Source organism: Nothoprocta perdicaria, unplaced genomic scaffold (genome assembly GCF_003342845.1).
Source record: "Nothoprocta perdicaria isolate Ctin4 unplaced genomic scaffold, notPer1 scaffold_317, whole genome shotgun sequence".
Lineage (NCBI taxonomy): Eukaryota > Metazoa > Chordata > Aves > Tinamiformes > Tinamidae > Nothoprocta > Nothoprocta perdicaria.
Genome location: NW_020455552.1, coordinates 598,998 through 620,362, shown reverse-complemented (window position 1 = coordinate 620,362; position 21,365 = coordinate 598,998). Strand labels below are relative to the sequence as shown.

General features: G+C 63.8%; 1 protein-coding gene and 1 non-coding gene across 2 annotated transcripts; both read left to right on the top strand.

Annotated features, from left to right (window-relative positions):
• The first annotated feature begins 1,021 nt into the window (after positions 1–1,021).
• Positions 1,022–19,578, top strand: AP1B1 (adaptor related protein complex 1 subunit beta 1). The gene is made up of 22 exons (XM_026042883.1): positions 1,022–1,078; positions 1,586–1,691; positions 3,276–3,411; positions 4,436–4,681; positions 5,996–6,186; positions 6,686–6,907; positions 7,642–7,762; positions 8,149–8,244; positions 9,254–9,369; positions 10,339–10,504; positions 11,778–11,876; positions 12,279–12,538; positions 13,127–13,328; positions 14,229–14,249; positions 14,725–14,754; positions 14,861–15,010; positions 15,494–15,639; positions 16,163–16,292; positions 16,721–16,805; positions 17,230–17,316; positions 17,792–17,946; positions 19,426–19,578. The coding sequence occupies exons 1-22, from the start codon at positions 1,042–1,044 to the stop codon at positions 19,498–19,500; spliced, it is 2,877 nt and encodes a 958-aa protein (XP_025898668.1). The 5' UTR covers positions 1,022–1,041; the 3' UTR covers positions 19,501–19,578.
• Positions 15,957–16,058, top strand: LOC112950389. Its single transcript, XR_003250001.1, has one exon. It is a non-coding gene; the product is annotated as a small nucleolar RNA SNORD125 (small nucleolar RNA).
• Positions 19,579–21,365: the final 1,787 nt, after the last annotated feature.

Here is a 21,365-nt window from a genome sequence, read left to right as displayed (position 1 = left end):
GAAGCTGTTCGGGGCTTCCCATCGCCTTCCTAAAGGTCGATCCGCTCCCATTCCCAACATCCGAGCCACATTGTTCCCTGCTAGGTGAGGGCCGGAGGTGTCGGGAGATGCAGCTTGGGAAGCGCTCTGGGCCCGGGGTCGGGTGCTCCGGGGCTCCGCTGGCGCCTCCGCTCGCTTGCCCAGGAGCTTCCCGCTGCCGCTTCCTTCACCCAGCACTGGCGCTGCCGTYGGGGTGGTCCGCGGGGTCCGGCTCCGCCGCTGGAAACCAGGAAAGCCGGAGCCATTGGGGAGAATGGCGCTTCGGAGCCACGCGGCGGCTCTGCGGGCTCAGCCTGTGGCCCGCGCCGCGGTTTATCCCCCTTTGCTTCTCATTATCCCGCCCGGTCGCTGGTGCCTGGCCCGGGCTCCTCCGGGGTGCGCGGGGAGCTGGGACCTTCCCGCATGTCCAGGCGCCTTCCTCGTGCTCCTGCCGTGCGGCTGCACGAGGGCTCCCCTGCCCAAAACCGCTCGGTTCCCTTCTAAAGCGGGGCTCCTAGGGGCGCGTTGGGCTCCGTGTGACCCACATCAGGCTCCTGCAGGGCCCCGCTCCGGGTTCCCGGCCGCTGCTCCTAATATTTTATCCCTCTGCTGAAGGGAGCGGGGAGGAAGGCGCTGGAAAAGATGCATCGGAGCCTTCCCRCTGCCCTTTAAAGAGGGCTGCCGGCTGCACGTGCATCCGCCCGGCTCCAAATCCGCCCGAGGCGCTGGGGCTTAGGCGATATCTGCCCTGTGCGTGTGAAGGGGCAGCCCTCGGGAACGGTGGCGGGCGAGAAGGGCTGCGTTTGGCCTCCCTGCGGCGCCGGGGGCTCTGCTCCCACTGCAGCTGCCTCCGGGCTTGTCGCCCTCGTGCTTCTCATTCCCCGAGAATTCCTGTTATTTCCCCCGCTATTTCCCTGCTGGAGCTTTTCCCTCCGCAGCRGCTCGCGCAGCGGGCGGAGGGGCCGGCTCTGAAGGCCTCTTGTCTGCCTCTCCCCAGGGACGCGCTGCTGGCCGGACGCCACCATGACGGACTCCAAGTACTTCACCACCACCAAGAAAGGTGCCCGCAGCCCCGCGGCGCRTGGGGGGCACCGCTGGCATCCGCAGCGCCAACACAGACCCTCCTTACCCGCTGGGCATGGGGGGGAGCCCCATCTGCACGCAGGGCCCAGGCCCCGGCGCGCCCCACGTGCATCCTAAGCTCCCCATGTGCATCCTGAGCTCCCCGTGTACATCCTAAGCTGCAGCAGCCACCCGGGAGCAGGAGGGTCCCCGTGGGCTGAGGAGCCGGAGTCGCCCTCGCTGTTAGAGGGAAGTTTGGGAAGTTCCATCTACCTCCAGCTGCCAGCGCTGCGGCTGCGAGATGGGAGAGCCCCGTGCGGGCTCCGGGCCCTGCTCCCGCTCCACAGCGTGTCCCTGTCCCGGAGCGGTGACCCCGCGGGCGCCCGGCGTGGCAAGGCGGGAATGTCCGGCGTGGCGAGGCGGGAATGTCCGGCGTGGCGAGGCGGGAATGCCCGGCGGGCGCACGCGTGTCCCGGCCGAGCCCCAGCTTCCTCTTTCCCTCCAGGGGAGATATTTGAGCTGAAGGCGGAGCTGAACAGCGACAAGAAGGAGAAGAAGAAAGAGGCCGTGAAGAAGGTGATCGCCTCCATGACCGTGGGCAAGGACGTCAGGTGGGTTGGAGCGCCCGAGCGGAGCGCATGGGCGGCCGGGCCGCWGCTCCGGACACGCTCCGAGCACGTGGAGCGGCAGGTCCCGCAGCGCTCCCAGGAGCTGGGCGGGATGGGAGCGGATGGGAAGCCCGGAGCCCCCCTTTGCAGCCCCCGTTTTGGGGGGCTTGGGCCTGCGTCGTCTCCCCGCGGCTCTGGGCCCGTTGCAGCTGCTGTGGCCACGGAAGGTTTCCTGTGGGAGCAGCCGCCCGGCGCGTTGGTGCCTGYGGTCCCAGCGGCAGCCGGGAGCTCTGCTGGGATTCCTGCTGCTCCCTTGGAGCGGGACCTCGCTCCAAAGGGAAGCAGAAGCCTCCCGGAGCCCTTTGGGCAGGGGATGGAGGCCCGTGCTCCGGGGGCGGTAATCCYGCTGCGGGAGCGCGACCCAAGGATTAGGCGGCCGCTCCTGCCCCTTCTTTATGGGCCTGGCAGAGGGGCAGATGGTTCCCTCCCTCCCTGCCTTCTGTCACCCGCCCTGCCTGCGTTTCTGCTCCTCACGCAGCTTTCAGGGGGGCTTTGGAGGGGAGCTGGAGCAAAACTGTGGTCTGGGCGCCGTGTTTGCAGAATCAAGGGGTGCCCTCCCCTGCTCCCAGGGCACTGACGGAGCAAGGTGAAGAGGTCCCAAAGGGGGACATTTCGGGCTGGGGCGAGAGCAGGGGCGGCTGCGGAAGGGCCTGTCCTTGCGGGTCCCCTGGAGCTGACCCGTAAGCAGCGGGTGGTTTTGCGGTCACGGAGAAGCTTCCAGGGGAAAACCAGACMAGTGTCAGCATGGGATAACGTCAGTGTGAGCCCTCAGGCCAGGGCTGCTCGTCCTGGGGTGGTTTAATGGTCTAATTGGTCTGTCTTTATCATCCGCTGCAAAATAGCTTATCTGGCATCTGCAGCCTCCGAGTTGTTAATTCTCACTCCCTGGGGCCAGGGAAGGCTCCACACTCTGCACAGGCAGCATTGCGGCTCTGCAGCTCCCTGCTGGAGTGTCATTCCCTTGGGAAGCGGGGCTATTCATTACGCTGGGCCCTCAGTATTAAGTTCTGCGAGGTGGCTCCTGAGCGGTTTGCAGCAGGGCAGATTTGGTGTCTGCAAAAGCCTGAGCCCATTTTGGGGTGTGCTCGGGGAGGGAGCGCGCGGAGGGCACGTCTCGGGTGCCCGTAGCTGCAGGCCCTGCGGGCTCTGGAGGCTTCTGGAGAGCTGGTGAGGGCTGCTGAATGTGGCACCTTCTCCCAGCCCAAGGGAAAGCCGCCCGCATTGCTGGGATACAGCAGCGCCCTGTGGGAATGCTCTGGGAGAGCCCAGGTGAGGTCCGTTAGGGACTGTTTGGAGTTGATAGAGATCCGTGAAGCAAAACCCAGTGCTGGGATGGTTTCTTTAGTCCAATCTGTGAAACAGCTGAGGAGCAGGCTCGGCTTATGCGAGGACTCAGGGCCTCCTGGCTCCAGGAACATATGGAGCCCCCCACCAGGGTATGGAATTGGCAGATGATCACGTAGGGGTGGCTTCTTCTTCCCCGGCTCTGCTGCATGGCCCTGCTCATGGAGATGTTCTGCATTTCAGTGCTCTCTTCCCCGACGTGGTGAACTGCATGCAGACCGACAACCTCGAGCTGAAGAAGCTGGTCTACCTCTACCTGATGAACTACGCCAAGAGCCAGCCCGACATGGCTATCATGGCAGTGAACACGTTTGTGAAGGTGAGGGGCGAGGGCTGCGTCCCTGCGTGTCCCTAGCAGCATCAGCTCAGCCTCACACATGCATCACCCCCGAGCCCACTCTGTTGCTGTCACCTTTGAGGATTCAGAGCTTCTCTCCTAGGAGAAAAGGGATTTGGGGGTCTCCATTCCTTAGGCCAAGAGTCCTCTGGTTTCTCCATCAAAGAACTCAATTCTGAACCAGTGAGAGTTGGTCCTTGCCCTGATCTTGCCCTCCCTTCTCTGCCTTCCCCTGGGCTTTYGTAGGAGGCCCCCATGCTGAGGTGCCACTTACCCAGCTGCGGAGAAGAGAGGGTGGGTTTGTYCTGAGCAGGGGCTCCCTTAGCGCCAGGGAAGAGAACAAATCTGGCCAGCAGTGCAGGAGAAGAGCAGGAGAAAAGCCTTTTCTTGGCAGCAGGACTGTGCTCCGTGCTCTGTCAGTGGGAGCCTCTGCTGTGGACAGTTCCTATGAGCTTTTAGGGACTAGGATCACATGAACCTGCTCACTGAGTCAGGGCAGCCAAGAAGGCCCTTGCGATCTTCTAGGAATGACACCCTGAAGAGCGTGTCTGTTAGGAGCCAAGATGTGGCCAGATCAGTTTGTTAAGAGGCTGAGTGGGATTTGGGGGTGAATCTGGGCTCTGAGAGAGAGACTTGTTTTTTTTTTTCTTTTTTTTTTTTAAAAAGGCAGTAAACATTGTAGATGCATTTCCTGGGTCAGTTGGTGGCTTTGCCGCTTGGCRTATGAATTTGACTGCTTGGTGTGATGACAACAGCTGATTCCTGGAGGTCTGGAGTGAGAAATGGTGGTGTTAAAACTCTGACCACCCCAGATTTCAGGAGAACACATCTAACCTTTCTGCTGTGTTGAAGTACTCTTGGGCTTCTTGTTTTTGACGAATGAGGGTTAAAACCTCTAGACTTCAGGTGCTCAAGTAGGGATTCAGTTCCTGAAGCCACCTCTGAAGTCTGATTCAAGGTCTAGCACCCTTGGATATATCTGACCTCCCTTTCCGATTCCCTACAGGACTGTGAGGATCCAAACCCTCTGATCCGGGCTCTGGCCGTGCGCACCATGGGCTGCATCCGGGTGGACAAGATAACGGAGTACCTGTGCGAGCCCCTGCGGAAGTGTCTGAAGGACGAGGACCCCTACGTGCGCAAGACGGCGGCCGTCTGCGTGGCCAAGCTGCACGACATCAACGCGCAGCTGGTGGAGGACCAAGGCTTCCTAGATACCCTCAAGGACCTCATCTCGGACTCCAACCCCATGGTGATTGCTTTTTGCCTTCCTCACCCTCTCTGCTCGTCCCGGTGGCGATAAGTGCCCTCCCTCGTTCGTTCAGCTCTGCATGCTCCTCTCCTTTTGCAGTTCTGCACTGTCTTGCGGCGCGTGGTGGGCTCCTGGCTGTGAGCCCAGCGAGCCTGGGGCCGCTGGGGACACTAGGGTGGTCACAGTGGCCTGGGCATGGGCAGATGCAGCAGTTACTGCATCTCTCATAAGAGAGCAGCCAGTAAAGAGCAACACCAGGAGCAGCAGCAGGTAATGGCAGGAACCCGCCGCTGTGCAGAGCGGACACAGGGATGGGAGAAAAAGGTCTTTGGATTTGTTTGTGTGAGGAGTTGAGCAGGAGCCACCAAGGTCTGTGGCTGCTGCTGCCCGTCRCCACCTCCCGCAGCGCTGCCCTCCAGGACACGGGTCATGGGCAGCTGTGACGGCTCCGCTAGGAAACCTTAGCAGTCAAAACGCTGCTCTGGCCTCCTCCGAGGTTCTCCCAAGGCTGCTGGGCAGAAGCAAACCTGGCTCCTTCCCCCCGCAGGCACCACGTCCTGCAGCACCGGGTGCCCGCGGGGARGACGCGCCTGGCTGCCCTGCGAGGAGGGACCCGCGGCTCGTGCTGCTGCTCRGGGGCTGCAGCAGAAACCCGAGCCCTGCTGCAAGCTGGGGAGCAGCAGCGCAGCCGGGTCTGCACCAGCAGCACCTGGACGAGCTCCCTTTTCCTCAGGGATGTTATTCCCAGTCCAATACAGTTGAAGTGGGCAGTGTCTCCACTACCTTGGAGCACTGTTGTTGTCCCTCATCATTCCCAGATATCCTAATAGGTTTTCCAAGCACGCGACATGTCCAGCTGACCTGAAGTTTATTTTTTTTAAAGCTCAACTCCTTTGAGCTCTTTATCCCTGCTTGCCTGGAGCTGGTCAGGACATAGCCGTGCCRTCGGAATCACTTTATCCCACTCTTCCCTCTGTGTTTCGGTCAGCAGCACAAGGGATAGGCGTGGGACAGAGGCTCTTACCCYGAGAGCACGAGAAGGGCTGTCGGGTTGTGCCTGCTGTGCTGTCCTTGGCATGTCCTTGGCTGCTGGGGCTCCTTTTCCATGTGCTCCCATGGACGCGATGCCGTGTGGGGCARTAGTGGCTGCCCCGGATCAGCCTGGGGGAGCAGGGCCTGGGGCCCGAGATGGGGCTGTACCCGAGTGGGGCTGACATGAAGGATGCGCCGTGTCCGCTTGTGCATCCGCTTCCTCCGGGGTGTCAATCCGCTCTTTTCCTCGTCACGTATCGCGTGTCCGGTCCCCTCTGGCAGGTGGTGGCCAACGCAGTCGCCGCGCTCTCGGAAATAGCAGAGTCTCACCCGAGCAGTAACCTGCTGGACCTAAACCCCCAGTCCATCAACAAGCTGCTCACGGCCCTGAACGAATGCACCGAGTGGGGCCAGATCTTCATCCTGGACTGCCTGGCAAACTACATGCCCAAGGATGACCGGGAAGCCCAGAGGTGAGGTCTGGGTGCATTGCAGATGGCTGCTTCCAGGAGCAGGGCTGGCGGGAGCAGGGCTTGGAAGGGAAGGGAGCGCACGGGCGCTGCCTGAAAGGGTTGCTTGCTTCCAGCGCCACGTCCTGGCACGTCTTTAGGCTTCCTTCCAAACTGCTCTTTAACACTCAGCTCTCTGCTCCGGCTGGTGGGCACGTGCTGAGCAGCGCGAGTTGGGCTGCTCGCCCCTGAGCTGCCTTGGGACGTCATCGTTCATGGAGAAACGGGCTGGGCCCTCGCGAGCTCCCAAAGGGAGTCACTGGAATTGGGGTTTGGGCGGGCTGGGAAATAATCATCATCAGAGGAGGCAGTGACACATCCCTTGGGACGGTCATGATACGGTGGGCACCTGCCCTGCTCTCAGTGCCCCATTTCTCAGTGGTATTAGCAGTAACGTTGTACCTTAACTAGGAAGTCGGGCTTTGATGACCTTTCCCTTCGTGTCCCCTCCCGGCGCGCGCAGCATTTGCGAGCGGGTGACGCCCCGGCTGTCCCACGCCAACTCTGCGGTGGTGCTGTCGGCCGTGAAGGTGCTCATGAAGTTCATGGAGATGCTGTCCAAGGACCTGGACTACTACGGCACGCTGCTGAAGAAGCTGGCGCCGCCGCTGGTCACGCTGCTCTCCGCGGAGCCCGAGCTGCAGTACGTGGCTCTGCGCAACATCAACCTCATCGTGCAGAAGAGGTGAGAGCTCTGACGCGCAGCAGGGTGGCCCCGTGTGGCTCCCCTGTCCTTGCCCGGGCGCTGCTTCCTGTTGCTGCCAACCTTCTGGGGGCTGCGGGAGGGTCAGGCCTSGGTTGACACCCCTTCCTGTGGATTTCATCTCTTCTCTAGGAGTAAAACTCAGGAATTAGCTTAGGGAATCAGGACAGGGACCAGGCAGGGAGCAGCAAGTGGGGTGGTGAATAGCTGAGGCCTTGGTTTCATCGCCACATGCCTAGCGAGGAGCGTTGGGGAACAGGGTTGTTCTGAGCAGTCGTCCTTTCGAAGGAGCACGGACTGAAAGGTCCCCGTGTCCCTTTGCTGGTCTGCAGGGGCTGTGCCCGGCGGGGCCGTGAGGCGGGAATAAGCACCGATCTCGGGTTGCTTGGCACCAAACAGCCYCCGTGGGCTCCCGGCGCCCACGGCCGGGGCGCCTTGTCCTCCCGGCCTGGCGCTGCGGGTGCTCCCGGGGCTGCTCGGCCCGGCGTTCCGCTCAGCTCGGCCTGCTGCCTGCGCCTACGGATGGCCCTGGGTGTGGGAGCAGCGGTCAGGGCTGGCAGACGCCTTTGCCACGAGAGGAATCACATGATACTGGTCTCTGTATCCTGAGAGCTCTGCAGAAATCCGTGCCTTCCGGAGGCTTTTTGCTGCTGCTTTCTGTCCTCCAAGTGAAGGTTATGAGTGTCCCTTAATTCCTGCCCCTTGTTGTCCCCCAGGCCCGAAATCCTGAAGCACGAGATGAAGGTGTTTTTTGTGAAGTACAACGACCCCATCTACGTCAAACTGGAGAAACTGGACATCATGATCCGCTTGGCCTCCCAGGCCAACATAGCCCAGGTCGGAGACCCGCGCGCCGCCCCGGCTGGGCTGGGTGGGCACCAAGCAGGGCAYGCAGGGCAGGCCAGCACCGTGTTTCCCGGGTAAAACTGGTGCAGAACTGCGGAAAGACCTGGCAGTGACAAGGGAGGGTGCCTGGGCGGGGGCTGCCCCTGCCCAGATTATCAAGCAGCATCTGAACTGGCGCTTACAGGCGCTCAATTAAGTTCTTGATGTGAACATAGCCCGTGGCTTTGCAGAACATTAAGGCATGTGCTGCATCACCCGATCTGCTGTGGTCTGGCCCGTGGTGCTGGGCCTTAGGGAAGCGCATTGCTGTGTTTTCCTTTGATGCCTTCATGGGAGACGTGTCGGAGCAGCYCTCACTGGCCCCTCTTGTCCGGCAGGTGCTGGCGGAGCTGAAGGAATACGCCACGGAGGTGGACGTGGACTTCGTAAGGAAGGCGGTKCGAGCCATCGGCCGCTGCGCCATCAAGGTCGAGGTGAGGGCTGGGATGTGGCAGCTGGCCTGGAGGGCAGCAGAGCTGGGCACAGAGCTCGGCTTGGAAAAGCTTGGGCTGGCTGTGGAGAGCGGCAGGGAGCTCCACACAGTGTCCTCTCGTGCTGCTGTGGCAGCTGTGACTGGGACGGCCACCCATCGCGGTCACCCCAGGTTGGTTGTTCCCCTTGCCATTTGCTGCAGGAGCCTTTTCAGGATCCCTGCGCACACCGTGTGCGGCTGCTGACCTAGCTGCTTGCAGCAGACCGGGCTGCCAAATGTGCCTTAACGTGTTAAGGAAGCAGATTATACAAGTGTCCTGTTCGGAGACTGCGGGAGTTCTGGGAGCGAGTTAATCCCTTAGCAAAGGGGACAGTGGGGGGGTTGCATCCACTCAGAGGTAATTTGGAGGAAGGGATTACTAAAAAGGCTTCTGCAGCTCCTGCTGTGCTTGCCGTGGCTCTGCGTGGCCGGTGAAGAGGCGTGCGTAGGGACAAGGTCAGGTGGCTGTGAGCCGGCCAATTTTATATTGGATTAATGCAGGGCATCGCAGTTGCATGACAAAAGCACCTTAACGGCAGCAAGGCAGCCTTGGAGAGCTGGAGGAGGAGACAGGCTGGGGCCAACACGGTTTTTCTTTCAGCTCCCACCAGGGAGCTGAGCTGGCCCAGCTTGCGGCTGCTAAACCGATCCCTCCGGTCTGCAATCCAGCCTCTTCCAGCAGGATTTATGGCCGTGACGTTCTCCTTAGCTCTGCTTTCTCATTGCTGTTAACCCTGAGGCGTGTGGCTGCAAAGATGCAAGCTGAGGCGAGGTTTAGGAGTCTGCACTCTCAGAAAGGGACCCTCGCGGGCGCAGGAGCAGGCGCTTGGAGCACGCGGGAGGGATGGGGGGACCCCGGCCCGGCTTTGGGGAGCGGGAGGCCGCGCTGGCGCATCCGSCGTGGGGTTGAGGTGTGGGAGGCGTGCGGGGGGCGCGGAGGAGCCCCCGGTGTGACCCAGTCCCCGCAACAGCAATCGGCCGAGCGCTGCGTCAGCACCTTGCTGGACCTCATCCAGACCAAAGTCAACTACGTGGTGCAGGAGGCCATCGTGGTCATCAAGGACATCTTCCGCAAGTACCCCAACAAGTACGTGGCTCCCCGGCGCCGCYGGCCACCCTTGGTGCCCCTCCGTGCTAATGGAGCCCTAGAGAGCTCCGGATCCGGGGGGAGGGCTGGGCTGCTGCTCCCCCCGGGTTGGCAGCCCGTGCTGAAGCTGCCTGCAGCCCAGCATTGCAGAGGGCTTCGTAGGAAATCACTCGTGCCCACGTCCTCGCAGGGCAGGGAGGGAGGGCGTGTGTGAAACCCAGACCTGCTCTGGGTTGTGCTCGTGAGCTGATGTGTCTCCAGGCGTTAATGTGGGGACGGGAGAGCCTTGCACAGCCTAGGCCACGTCCTGAGCCTCAAACTAGAGACCCAATGGGCAAAAGCAGGCAGAGACTTTGAGGCTGCTCACATGGACATTAACCAGCTCTGGATCATAATTCAGTGGTCCTGGTGGCAGCATCAGTGCAAGGACTGAGATGGGGCTAGAATAATCTCATGTGGCCTCTGGGGAAGAAGCTGGATGTATTTTTGGCTGCAGTAGCTCCAAGATSCTCCTGTGCAAGGGTAGCAGGAAGCGAGGGGAGACCTCAGACCGATCCATCATGAGTGGGYGACTGCCATGTCCAGGAAGTAATGAACTAATAGCAATAATAGTTACTAATGAACAGAATTAGTAACGACTGGGAAGTCAGTGCARATCTCCAGCAAGTGGGGGCCGCTGCAGAGCTGGAGAGAGGATGGGGACGGGGTGAGCGGGGCTGAGAAGTGAATTCTGCAGAGAGGTCGGYGAGCAGGGCACGTGCCCCACATGTGTGGGGCTTGGAGGGTTCAGTGGGCAGTGTCGGCGCTGGGGACCAGCCGGAGGCCGGATCCCTCCCCGAGAGCAGCACGAGCGAGCTGGGAGGGCTGGCAGCGATGCCCTGGCTCCCGGGCTATGGGATGGGTCTTGGTGACCCCGGCTGGGCCTGGGTCCCTCTGTTCGCTTGGTGAACGCGGGTCYTGTTTTGGAAGGTACGAGAGCGTGATCGCCACCCTCTGCGAGAACCTGGACTCCCTGGACGAGCCCGAGGCCCGGGCTGCCATGATCTGGATCGTGGGGGAGTACGCGGAGCGCATCGACAACGCGGACGAGCTCCTCGAGAGCTTCCTGGAGGGCTTCCACGACGAGAGCACCCAGGTATGGCCGGATGGGCACACGCGGCCCTGGAGAGGCCTCCGCGTGAAGGGGGCCTCATCCCTTGGTAGCACTGGCTGCTTGTGCTGGGGGTGAGTTGGGGGTTTGGTCCTTCAAAGTTGTTCTTGTGTCGTGTTGGCCAAGGTAGCGCCTTGGTCCGAAGCAAGGGGCTTTCCCTCACCCCTTTGGCTGAACGATAGCTGAGAGTAATTTTGTGTCCCTGAGGCTTTTTGTTTTAAGGAGAAAACCATGAAAAAGCTTGTGCTAATAGGATCTGAAGAAAGCAACCTGCTCTAGCAGGTTCAGAACAGTTGTTTCTCGCAGGCTTTGTGTTGGTCCTGGCTGTAGACCATACCCACTTGTCCCATGAGATACCACATTGGTGGTCCTTGGAAGGGACCAGCTGATCACTTGGTCCATTCCTCTGTGCCAGGACAGGAGCAGCCTCTGGGGCCTGGAAGAGGAAGTCCTGCTGCTGAAATGAGCTGACGAGGAGCTCAGCTGGTGCTTCCTGAGCAGGCATCCTCGTTGGGAAGGCCCTGGCAGCCACCGGGCGGGCAGGGGGACACGTCTGTCCTGTTGGCTCTGGCAGCTGAGGCCGGTCATCGTTAGAGGGAGGCTGCTGCAGCCTGCAGGGGCAGCAGGAATGGGGCTGCGTCTCTTCCCTCCATCCTCTCCGTCACAGAGGATGCAGGACGGGAACTTGTCAGGTTGCTGGGGACCTCTTCTGCGTTGGGTGAAGACACTGTCGTGGGGTTGTAGCTTCTGCTGCTTCCTCAGTTGCTGCCTCCTTGAGGAGCACAAGTGGTTCATAGGTTTTCATTTGAAAATTTTATRGGTGTCACCTATGATGATTTCTCATCTACTGTACAAAACACCTTGAAATTAAGTCGCAGCCAAGTCACAGTTAAGTGAATAACAGAGCCACTGATCTGTGCTGCCTCAGGCCCAAGGGGACAGTCGAATGGGTCCCGCTTGCCACTCAGAGGGTGCTCTGACCTTCATCTTCCTGGGCCTGGGTGAGTCCCAGCCTCTCACCCAGCGACCTCTCCAGCAGCCCACAGCTCTGGCGGGCCGGGAGGGCAGGAATGGGCCTCACGCAGCCCCAGGCTCGGCTGGGAGTCACCCCCGGTGCTGGGAGCGGTGTCACCGCTGCCTCGCGGGTCACCCCGTATCAGGTCCCGAGAGGCAGCGCGTGCCAGGGAGACTCCGGYGCCTTTTCCCCCAGAGCAGCCAGGGCTGCCCGTCCCTCCTGACGTGGCGGTTGTGCCCGCAGGTGCAGCTGCAGCTGCTCACGGCCATCGTGAAGCTCTTCCTGAAGAAGCCCACGGAGACGCAGGAGCTGGTGCAGCAGGTGCTGAGCCTGGCCACGCAGGTGCGTAACCCGCTCCCGGCGGAGCGCTGCCGCCGCTCCCGAAGCGACGGGCACGTCGTGGCAGCGCAGTGCCCCTCGTGGGAGACTCCTGCGACAGGCACCGCGTTCCCACCAYGTGCCCGTTAGCGTTAGATGGAAACGCTGGTGGTTAAACGGGGGTCTGCTGCAGCCCGGGGCAGCGTCGTGCCTCGTTGCCCCGCTGGCACCAGTGTAACAGCGTGGGTCCTTGTCCAGCCTCTATAGAGCAGAGGTCCAACACGGGCCAGGTCTTCCCTCTCCCTCTAATGCTCCAGCATGATTTGGGGGGGGGACAGGATGTTTGTGGCCCAAAGGTGCTCTGAACTGGTCTGCGTTCTCTTGCTTTCCCGCTTGCTTCAGCTCTAACTGCCGCGCTTCCCGCAGGACTCGGACAACCCGGACCTGCGGGACCGCGGCTACATCTACTGGCGCCTGCTCTCCACCGACCCGGTGGCGGCCAAGGAAGTGGTGCTGGCGGAGAAGCCCCTCATCTCGGAGGAGACGGATCTGATAGAGCCCACGCTGCTGGACGAGCTCATCTGCTACATCGGCACGTTGGCCTCCGTCTACCACAAGCCTCCCAGCGCCTTCGTGGAGGGCAGCCGAGGGGTCGTGCACAAGAACCTGCCCCCGCGAACAGGCTCGTGAGTGTCTCTCTGCTTGCTCCCCTCTGCCCAGGCTGTTTCTGTGACGTGTGTTGAGTTTGTGAGGCGCTGGGCAGCTCGGGTCTTGCTCACCGAGCGGGACTGCTTCTCCCTGCTGGGGCTCTGGGTGAGGGCTGGTTGGTGTCAGCGCTGTGTGTCGGTGGAAGCACAGAGCTGTTCTGCATCCAGCGGAGCCGTGGTGAATATCACAACCGCTCTGGCAGCTCCTGTCACGTGGGACATGGTGTCTCAGTCGTGGTGTCACCCGTGCTCGGGTGTTACAGCCGCCAGCAGCGCTCCTGGGAAGGGGCTCTGCTTTGTGGCTGTTTCCCCAAATAAGGTCTCCCTGTAGCAGCAGGGCTGGTTTGCATTAAGCACCGTCCTTACAAGCCCCGTGGAGGGACTTTGGATTTAAGTACAAGGTGAATCTCCGTGAGAGGGTTTTGAATGGTGGGATCGTCGCTGCTGGGACAGCAAAAGGCACAGCTGGGCAAATTGTGTCCATCCCACCACCAGCTGGAAGTGCTGGCTCACCCAGAGCTCTTTGGCATCGCGTTTTTCACCCTCCTTTTGCCTGTCCCTCTCCAGGAGYGAGAGCGCGGAGAGCCCCGACGCGGCGCCGTCGGGCGTGCAGGCGCCGGAGCCGCCGGCCGTCATCCCCACGCAGGGCGACCTCCTGGGCGACCTGCTCAACCTGGACCTGGGCCCGCCGGTGAGCGGCCCCGCCATGGCCGCCTCCTCCGTGCAGATGGGCGCCGTGGACCTCCTCGGCGGCGGCCTCGACAGCCTGGTGGGTCGCGGCTCCGCACTCCGGCCGCGCTGCCGTCGCCTCGGCAGCTCCCCATGCCCACCTGCCCGGGTGGCATCGTGCCCTGGGTGGTGTCCGCTGCCACCCGGAGCGACGGTGGCGACACTGGCCTGTCCCCGCAGGGACGCCTGGGCAGGGCCCTTCCRTGAACATTGAAGGGAGCCGAGCGCTCCACAAGCTGCCGGCTGGCGCTGAGGGGTGGCCGAGGTGGCTGCCCAGGGCAGCGATTAGCGCCTTCTTTCTCAGTCCCATGTGCTGCTCTGGGGTCGGCGTTCCCAGTGCCCCCAGTGCGGAGAGGCTCCTGTTCCTGSGCTCCCGCTCTCAGCCCAGCGCAGGCAGCTGGCCTGAGATCCGCCCGCGCCCGACCTGCTCCAGGGTGTCCTCGGGGGCTCCCGGCCTCCTCCAGGATGTCCTCGGGGGCTCCTGTGCCGGGAGAGCTGGGCTGGGCTCCCTGTCCATCCCACCAGGGCAGCAGCAGCGACACGTGGCCCGTGGGCACCGCTGCCCAGCCCGTGGCGACTGGCCTTGCACGGCCCCGAGCCCCCACGCTGTGTCCCCAGGGAGCGGGCAGGCAGGAGGGCAGCGGCTCGTGCCCTGCCCCAGGCCTGCGGCCGTGGCGCAGACACGGCCAGAGTTGCGCCACGTGAGCCGACGTGGGCTCGTCCCTGTGCTGTCCCCAGGGCCCGGCCGGGCTCTGCGGGCCCCGGAGGGACAGGGCCACYGTGCGACCCCCCGGCGGGTGATGGGGCCGGCGGCATCGCTGCACTAACGTCTCTTCCCTCCTGCCTTTCTCTCTCTCCTTGGCTTCCTTGCCTCCTCTCCTGGCTTGCGTCTCTGCATGTGGCCGGCTCTTCTCTCCGCCTTGCCTGCTTCCGCTTGGAGATGGGGGACGAGTCGGAAGGGGTATGGATCAGCCTTTCCTTGGCTCCCTYGAGCGGCTCTGGCACCCATGCCCGCCCTCCCTGCGCCCTGTCTGCCCAGGGTGCCCCGAACCTCCTGTCAGACCGGGGGCCGAGTCCCAAGCGGCATCGGGATGGCGTGGGGCATCCCGGGAATCCAGTGCTTCCCACAGGGAAAGCTCATCCCCCCAAACCGCCTCCAGCCCCCGGGTCCCACGGTGCTGGGAGAGGCAGGGAGCTGCTGTGTGAGCAGCGAMCTCCCGCTGGCTTTTGGTCGCTGCCTCTCCCTGCTCTCGCTCCGTGTGCCTGCTGGGGCAAAGGGGCACTGCCGGTGCCGCCCGGGCGATGCCCCCGCAGGCAGGACCCGCCGGCAGCCCCGGCCGGCCCCGACCTTGGCTGCCCCACACGGGGAGGGCTCTGTGGGGCGCCCGCTCCGCGCGGCCCGCGGTGACCACATCTCCCTGTCTTTTCTCTCGCAGCTGAGGAGCGATGTGGGAGGCAGCCCTGCTGTGAGTGTGCCCTTCTTCCTCCTCTTCTTCCTCCTCCTCTTCCTCCTCCTCCTCGCTTGCCCCTGCTCCACAGGACCCCCATAACCCGCTCCCTTGTCTCCCACAGATGGGCGGTGGCGGCGGCAGCTTCGCGCCAGCGCCCAGCGCCGCAGCACCCGCGAGCCTGGGGGCACCCATGGGCAGCGGCCTCGGAGACCTCTTTGACCTCACCGGCGGAGTGGGCGCCCTGTCAGGGTCCTACGTGGCGCCCAAAACGGTGAGCGGGACAGGGGACCCAAGCAGAGCTAAGGTGCTGGCCAAGGCTGGTGCTGGGGCGCTGGGCAGGGCAGAGCGCCTCGGGGCCCTGGCAGGAAAGCAGCCCGTTGCACCCAGCCTGGTGGCAGAGGGGTCATCAGTGGAGAGGACGTTGGAGGCAGGTGGGAAGCGATGGAGAGGACGTTGGAGGCGATGGGAAGGCAGGTCYCTCCAGCCCCTCTCGCCTGCTGTGCCCTGCAGGGCCTTGCACGTGCCTGGGGCTGGGGTGTGAGGGCGTGGGTGGGATGGAAGCAATAGATGCTCTGGTCCMATGTCTGCATCCTGGTGCCCTGCCATCCCGGGGTGTCTGGAGCAGTGAAACGCTCCGGGATTTCCATGTGCTGGAGCGCTGGAGCCCTGTGGACTGGTCGCTCCATTCAGCTCCTCTGCAGCATGTGCTGCAGGTTGGATAAAACCACATGGATTTCTTGTGTCCTTGATGCAGGTCTGGCTCCCTGCCATGAAGGCCAAGGGGCTGGAGATCTCGGGCACGTTCAGCCGCCAGGTGGGCTCCATCTCCATGGACCTCGTGCTAACAAACAAAGCCCTGCAGGTCATGTCCGACTTTGCCATCCAGTTCAACCGCAACAGGTAGGGGGGTCCCTCCCGCGTCCCAGCTCCGTGCTGGGACCTGCCGGGCTGTTCCCTGGGCTCCGGCCCTGCAGGGTGGCCGTGCAAAGCCGGGGAGCACCCAGCACAGTCAGCTGCCCTTTTAAGAAAGGCTGCTGGGAATGAGCGTGTGATTTGATGCCCGGAGAGCAGCGGAGGCCGCGGAGCAGCCCCACGTGTGCCGTGTTCACCTGGGAGGACGCCCTGGCTGCCCCGGGACAGCAGGGCTGGCGAGGGCCCTGCCCAGGGTCCACGTGGAGCCGGGAGGGCCGGGGGAAGGGGCTGTGAGCAGCTCTAGGGCCGGGAGGAGCCTCTCGTGATGATCCTTCTCTTGCTGATGGCTGTGGTGGTGATGATCAAACCGGAGCCTCTAAGAAGTTGGCTGAGGAGGCTGTTCCTCTGGGCGGGGGGAGGTCTGGCTGCTACCCCCAGCCTGGGCTGTCCTGTTGTTACCTGGCTTTGTGCTCAGYGCCCGGATCCCCGCTCTCCTTGCGTGTCCTCACAGCTTTGGCCTGGCGCCAGCAGCCCCTCTGCAGGTCCACGCGCCCCTCGCCCCCAACCAGTCGGTGGAGATCTCCCTTCCCCTGAACACAGTTGGCTCCGTCATGAAGATGGACCCGCTGAACAACCTTCAGGTGGGGAATGGCCCCGGGGGTCCCCTCCCGAGCCCAGAAACAGCTGGGGGGACATTGGGGTCAGTGCGGGCTGGGCGAGAAGGRCGGCCCGGGGTTGTGTCCGCTCCTTCCTCCGAGCTGAGCTGTGCAGGGAGCAGGGAGGGAAGCAGATGAAGTGGAGCTGGAAGGGTTTGCGGCAGCAGGAAGCCAGCAGGAGAAAACGCTCAGCTCATCGGCTTTTGTTTCCTGTCGGAGCGCCCGGCTTTGAACCTGACACCGAGCTCTCATGCAAAGTGCTCTGTCCGCAGCGGAAGATCCTTGTTGGCGTGTGGCAGACACCCAGCTCCGAGGGGATGGGTGTTCAGGGGGAGGCCGGGACGCCCGCCGGGGCATCGCCCGCCCGCTCTGCGTGCGAGGAAGCGCTGACGTCCCGCTGTTTGGTCTCCTAGGTCGCGGTGAAAAACAACATTGACGTGTTCTACTTCAGCACGCTGTATCCGCTGCACATCCTCTTCGTGGAGGACGGGAAGATGGGTGAGTGGGAGCTGCTGCCACCCTGCGCTTGGCCACCCGTCGCTGCCCAGCACAACCTTGCCTGCCCCGCAGCCTGATCCCGCCGGGAGTGCGGAGCAGGCGGCTCAGAGCCACCGTGGCCAAGCTGTGGCCGCCTGCAGGTGCCCTGAGACACCTTCTAAGAGCCCGTTGCCACCAGGCTCCTCCTTTCCCTCTTATTCTGCCTTCCTTGGCGCTTGCTCTTCAGGCCTATTGAACTGGCTATGGAAGAAGCAGCGGGTAGTTTTCCTGCTGCTGGGTGAGGCAGATCCCGGGGGGCTGCTGGGGGGCTGGCAAGGTGAGCAGAGGCCTCCCCGTGCGGACTGCAGGGAAGGCCTTTGTGGGGTGCCCGGCGGCGAGGCGGCTGCTGGGGCTCTCCCCGCATCACGCCGCTCCCTTCCCGCAGAGCGGCAGATGTTCCTGGCCACGTGGAAGGACATTCCCAACGAGAACGAGGCCCAGTTCCAGATCAAGGACTGTTCCCTCAGTGCAGGTGGGTTYGGCCCCTTCGGAAGGGCTCCGCTCGGCTTGTCCAGGGGCTTCGGGCTGCCCTTGGTGCCCGAGGGGTGTCGAGTTTATCCAAGTTATCCCAGCTCAGGCTGTGGGCCCCGTGAAGCGCCCAGTGTGCAGGGAGGTGGAGAGGCTCCGTGTGCTCTGTGTCCTCAAAGGCAGCCGAGTGTCACCCGGGGCTGTTGAGCCACCAGGACCGTGGCCAAAATGAGACTCTGGGTCCCCCCAGCTCAGCACTTAGGGCACGAAGATCCAGGGCTGCAGAGGCGTCAGCAGATAGGGACAAGGAGCTGGCTCCTCTCTGGCGCTTCAGCCCCCKAGCTGAGGTGTGCGGGGACGGTGCCAGGGTGTCCCCTGCCTCCTGCCAGCCGGCTGGGATGTTGCTCGCGCAGCACCCGGCCCCTCGCCGCCCTCCGGGGGCTCTGCTCTGAAGGGCGGCCGCGTCTCTGCCCTCACAGATGCCGTCAGCAGCAAGCTCCAAGGCAGCAACATCTTCACCATCGCCAAGAGGAACGTGGAGGGCCAGGACATGCTCTACCAGTCTCTGAAGCTCACCAATGGCATCTGGGTGCTGGCGGAGCTGCGCATCCAGCCCAGCAATCCCAGCTTCACGGTAGGGCCGCTCCGAAACGCTCCCTGCGCCCAGCCTGGGCTGYTCCCCGCGCTGTCCTTGTCCTCGCTCTCTGCTTGGGAGCTCCAGAGGGAGGCCGGGACGCAGCGATGGGAGCAGCCAGTGGTGCTGCCAGCCCCGTGTTTAGGTGCTGATGAGCAGCGTGGGGCTGAACAGCCACCCTCTTCGGTGGCCAAAGTGCTGCCCTGAGCGCCCCCCGGTCCCGGTGGCCTTCCCAGGACGGGCTCCATCAGCCCTTGTCTCYGTTTGACCACCCTGGTGGCGATGGGGTAGCAACCACCGGCCGTGAGGTAGCAACCACCGTCGGCGCTGCCACAGCTCCCGGAAACGCTTGTGCGGGGGCGAAGTCCCGGCCAAGTGACAAATCTTGAAAGCAAAAACCACCTCCYGACCTCAGCCCTGCCGTGAGCAGAGCAGGCCGTGCCCGGCGGGGCGGCCGGGCGCTGCGGAGCCGCCTCCGTCGCGGCCTCGCTGGCCAGGGCTGCCGCAGCCGCCCGCGCTCTCGCCTGGCTGCGGCTCCGGCTTCGCTGCCCATTGGCTGCCGCAGCCACTCGCGCTTCCCATTGGCTGCGGCTCCGGCTTCGCTGCCCATTGGCTGCGCTCAGATCACATGCGCGGGAACGTCGCCATAGAGACAGCGAGGAGGAAGTGGGGCGGGGCGACAGGGGAAGGGGGCCTCCACTTCCGGCTCCTCCGTCGTGGGGGGGTCACAAAATGGCGGCCTCCAGCGGTAAGCAAAATGGCGGCCTCCTGGAGGAGGTCAAAATGGCGGCCTCCGAGTGGGGGGGATCAAAATGGCGGACCCGTGTTTGTGTCTTCGGGGACCCCCCCCGACAGCCCCTGGGGGGGGGTTGTGGGCAGCGGCGGGACCCCCAAATTGGGGGCGGGACCCCCCAGAACGGCCGCTCTCAGTGGGGGAGGGGGCAAAATGGCCGCCGCGATAAACACCGAAAATGGCGGCACNCCACCCGCTCCCAGCGCTTGGGGCTCTTGTTGGCAGCGCTGCCAGGGAGGACGGAGCGGAGAGTTGAGCTTTGCACGAGGCGCCCCTTGTTGCCCCAGCTCCAAGCTGACCTAGGCAGGGAGCACCGTGAGAAAAGCTTTGAGCTCGATGTTTGTCCCCTTGGCCCCCTGAGCCCTCGGCACCTGTGCGCAGCAGCCTCCTCCCAYGGCTTTGCCAGCTGGGATCGAGCTCGGAGCCCTGGCTCCTGGAAACTGCAGCTCTTTGGCAGGCAAAAGCCCCCGGGGAGGCTGCAGCGGTTAAAGTGGGGTTGGGCTCAGCTCAGCTCAGCTGGGCTCAGCTCTGCTTGCACGGTGAGCGCGTTGCAGGATGTGAATCAGCGCGGGGCGGCGGGAGCCTCTGCCGAGGGAGAAGCCGCTTTTGGGGGCGTCGGGGCCGCCGTGGGGCTCGGGCAGCGCCCTCGGGCCGGGGCCTGAGGCCGCGTTTCCTTCTCCCTGCAGCTCTCGCTGAAATGCCGCGCGCCCGAGGTGGCTCCCTACGTCTTCCAGGCGTACGAGACGGTGCTGAAGAACTGAGGGCCGCGGCCGCGCGGGGAAGCGGCGCCGGCCCTGCCTGCATGTCCCCTCCTTGTCCTCCCGCGGAGCAGCGGGAGCCGCAGCCCCCTCGTGCCGCCTGCACGCGGAGCCGCCGCTCCCGGGGCGGCCCGGCGCTCCCTGCAGCCGTGTAGAGCCCCCGTGTGAGTCGTGCAGTGTCCCCCTTGCTCCCGCTGCCGCCCTGGCCCGCGGCGGGGGGCCCAAGCTCCGCTCCCCGCTGCTTCCTCCGTGCCCTTGTCCCCACGCGTGTCCCCATCCCAGCCCTGCAACAATCCGGTGGTGGGTCCCATCCCTCGACAACACGGCTGGGGGCTACGGAAGGATTCGCAGCCAGGGCTGCTGAGGGGGTCCCGCGTTGGAAGATGCTGGGGGAGCAGCACAGGGTGGACCAGGGATTGACACTCCAGCACTCCYGGGCCGCCTCCTCCCCATGGTTCTTTGGCTTCTTCCCCTTGCCGGGTGCTGCAGTCCCGGCRCCCTCTCCAGCCATGATCCCTGGGCCGAGGGGCTTTTCCCCCTCCCCAAGGGGAGCCAATTCCCAAGGAGCCCCAAGGGCTACGAGAAGGGCTGGCCCTGGCCCTGGCCACCCTGYGGGGGGAGACCCCCTGGGTGCCCCTTGTCCGCGGCGGCCGCCCTCCTCCCTGCCCTGCTGGCRCCCACGGGTGCTGGGGGGCACCTGCCCCCACAGTGACACTGATTGCCCCTCTTCCCTCCCTAAAATAAAGCCATTGATCACCCCTCCAGAGACATGTTTGGTGCAAGTTTTCAGCTCCCACCAGTAAATACCCAATATATATAATATAAATATACTGTCTGGTCACTTGTTTGAAAAGGACACGGAGTAAAGGTGACATCTGCCCCTGGAGCTGCTTCCTGCTCCTCCGGGCCTGGAAGCAGCAGGGCCAGCGGCTGGGGCGAGGGGCAGCTCCTCGGTGGTGTCCTTGGAACCCAAGGGGTGGCACCAAGGGGTGGCACCAAGGGGTGACACCAAGGGGTGACACCAAGGGGTGGCACCAAGGGGCCCAGCGCAGGAGCCTCCTGCTCTGCTGCTTCTTGGGCCCCTCTGAGCGCCCTCCCTCCCCAGGCAGCTCCCACTGCCCCCCTTAGAGAAACGACAGGGACACGGGGACCGCGGGGTCGGTTCTTTACTGGCTGCCGCCAGGGTCTCTACGCAGAGCCACGTACATAGGCAGTAGTTACATAAATAGGCAGCTACGGGCACAGCTACGGCCGGCCGGGGGGTGCGGGGGCTGCGGCCCCCGCGGGCTGCAGGAACAAGCAGCCGCTGCCCCCCGATCGAGGTCATGACACGAGCCCTGTGTCCCCGAGTCATCTCCAGGATGGAGAGAGAAGCTGAGAAGCTGAGAAAAGTCAAATAGAGGAGAGAGGAAGAAGAGAGGCCAGGAGAGCAGGTTGCTCTCCCCATTCTGCTCCCGGGGTGCCAACGCACCCCCTGCACCCGCCCATGCTGCTGGTGGGACCGGGTGGCATCTGGGTGCCCGTGGCCGCAGGGCCCTCCACACACGGCTGGGGACGGGAGCTCCTGCACGTGGCCACCACGTCCCTGCTTCCCGTCCGGACTCCAGGGCACGGGCCTGTTCTGGTRTCACCCGGAGGAGCCCGAGCTGCCACCGCGCCGCTCGGCGCCTCCTGCACGTCAGCCCCCATGGGGACTCTCTGCTAGGACAGCGGGGTCCCCGTGTCCCAAATCCCGCCTGGCACCTCCCAGCGCGGAGCGGGGCTCAGGGCCAGGCGCCGCCGCCGGGCGCGGGGGGCTCGCGGGGCCCCCACGAGGGCTCCAGGAAGGAGGCGAGGACGCTGTGCAGCGCGTGCCAGGGCTGGGGCTC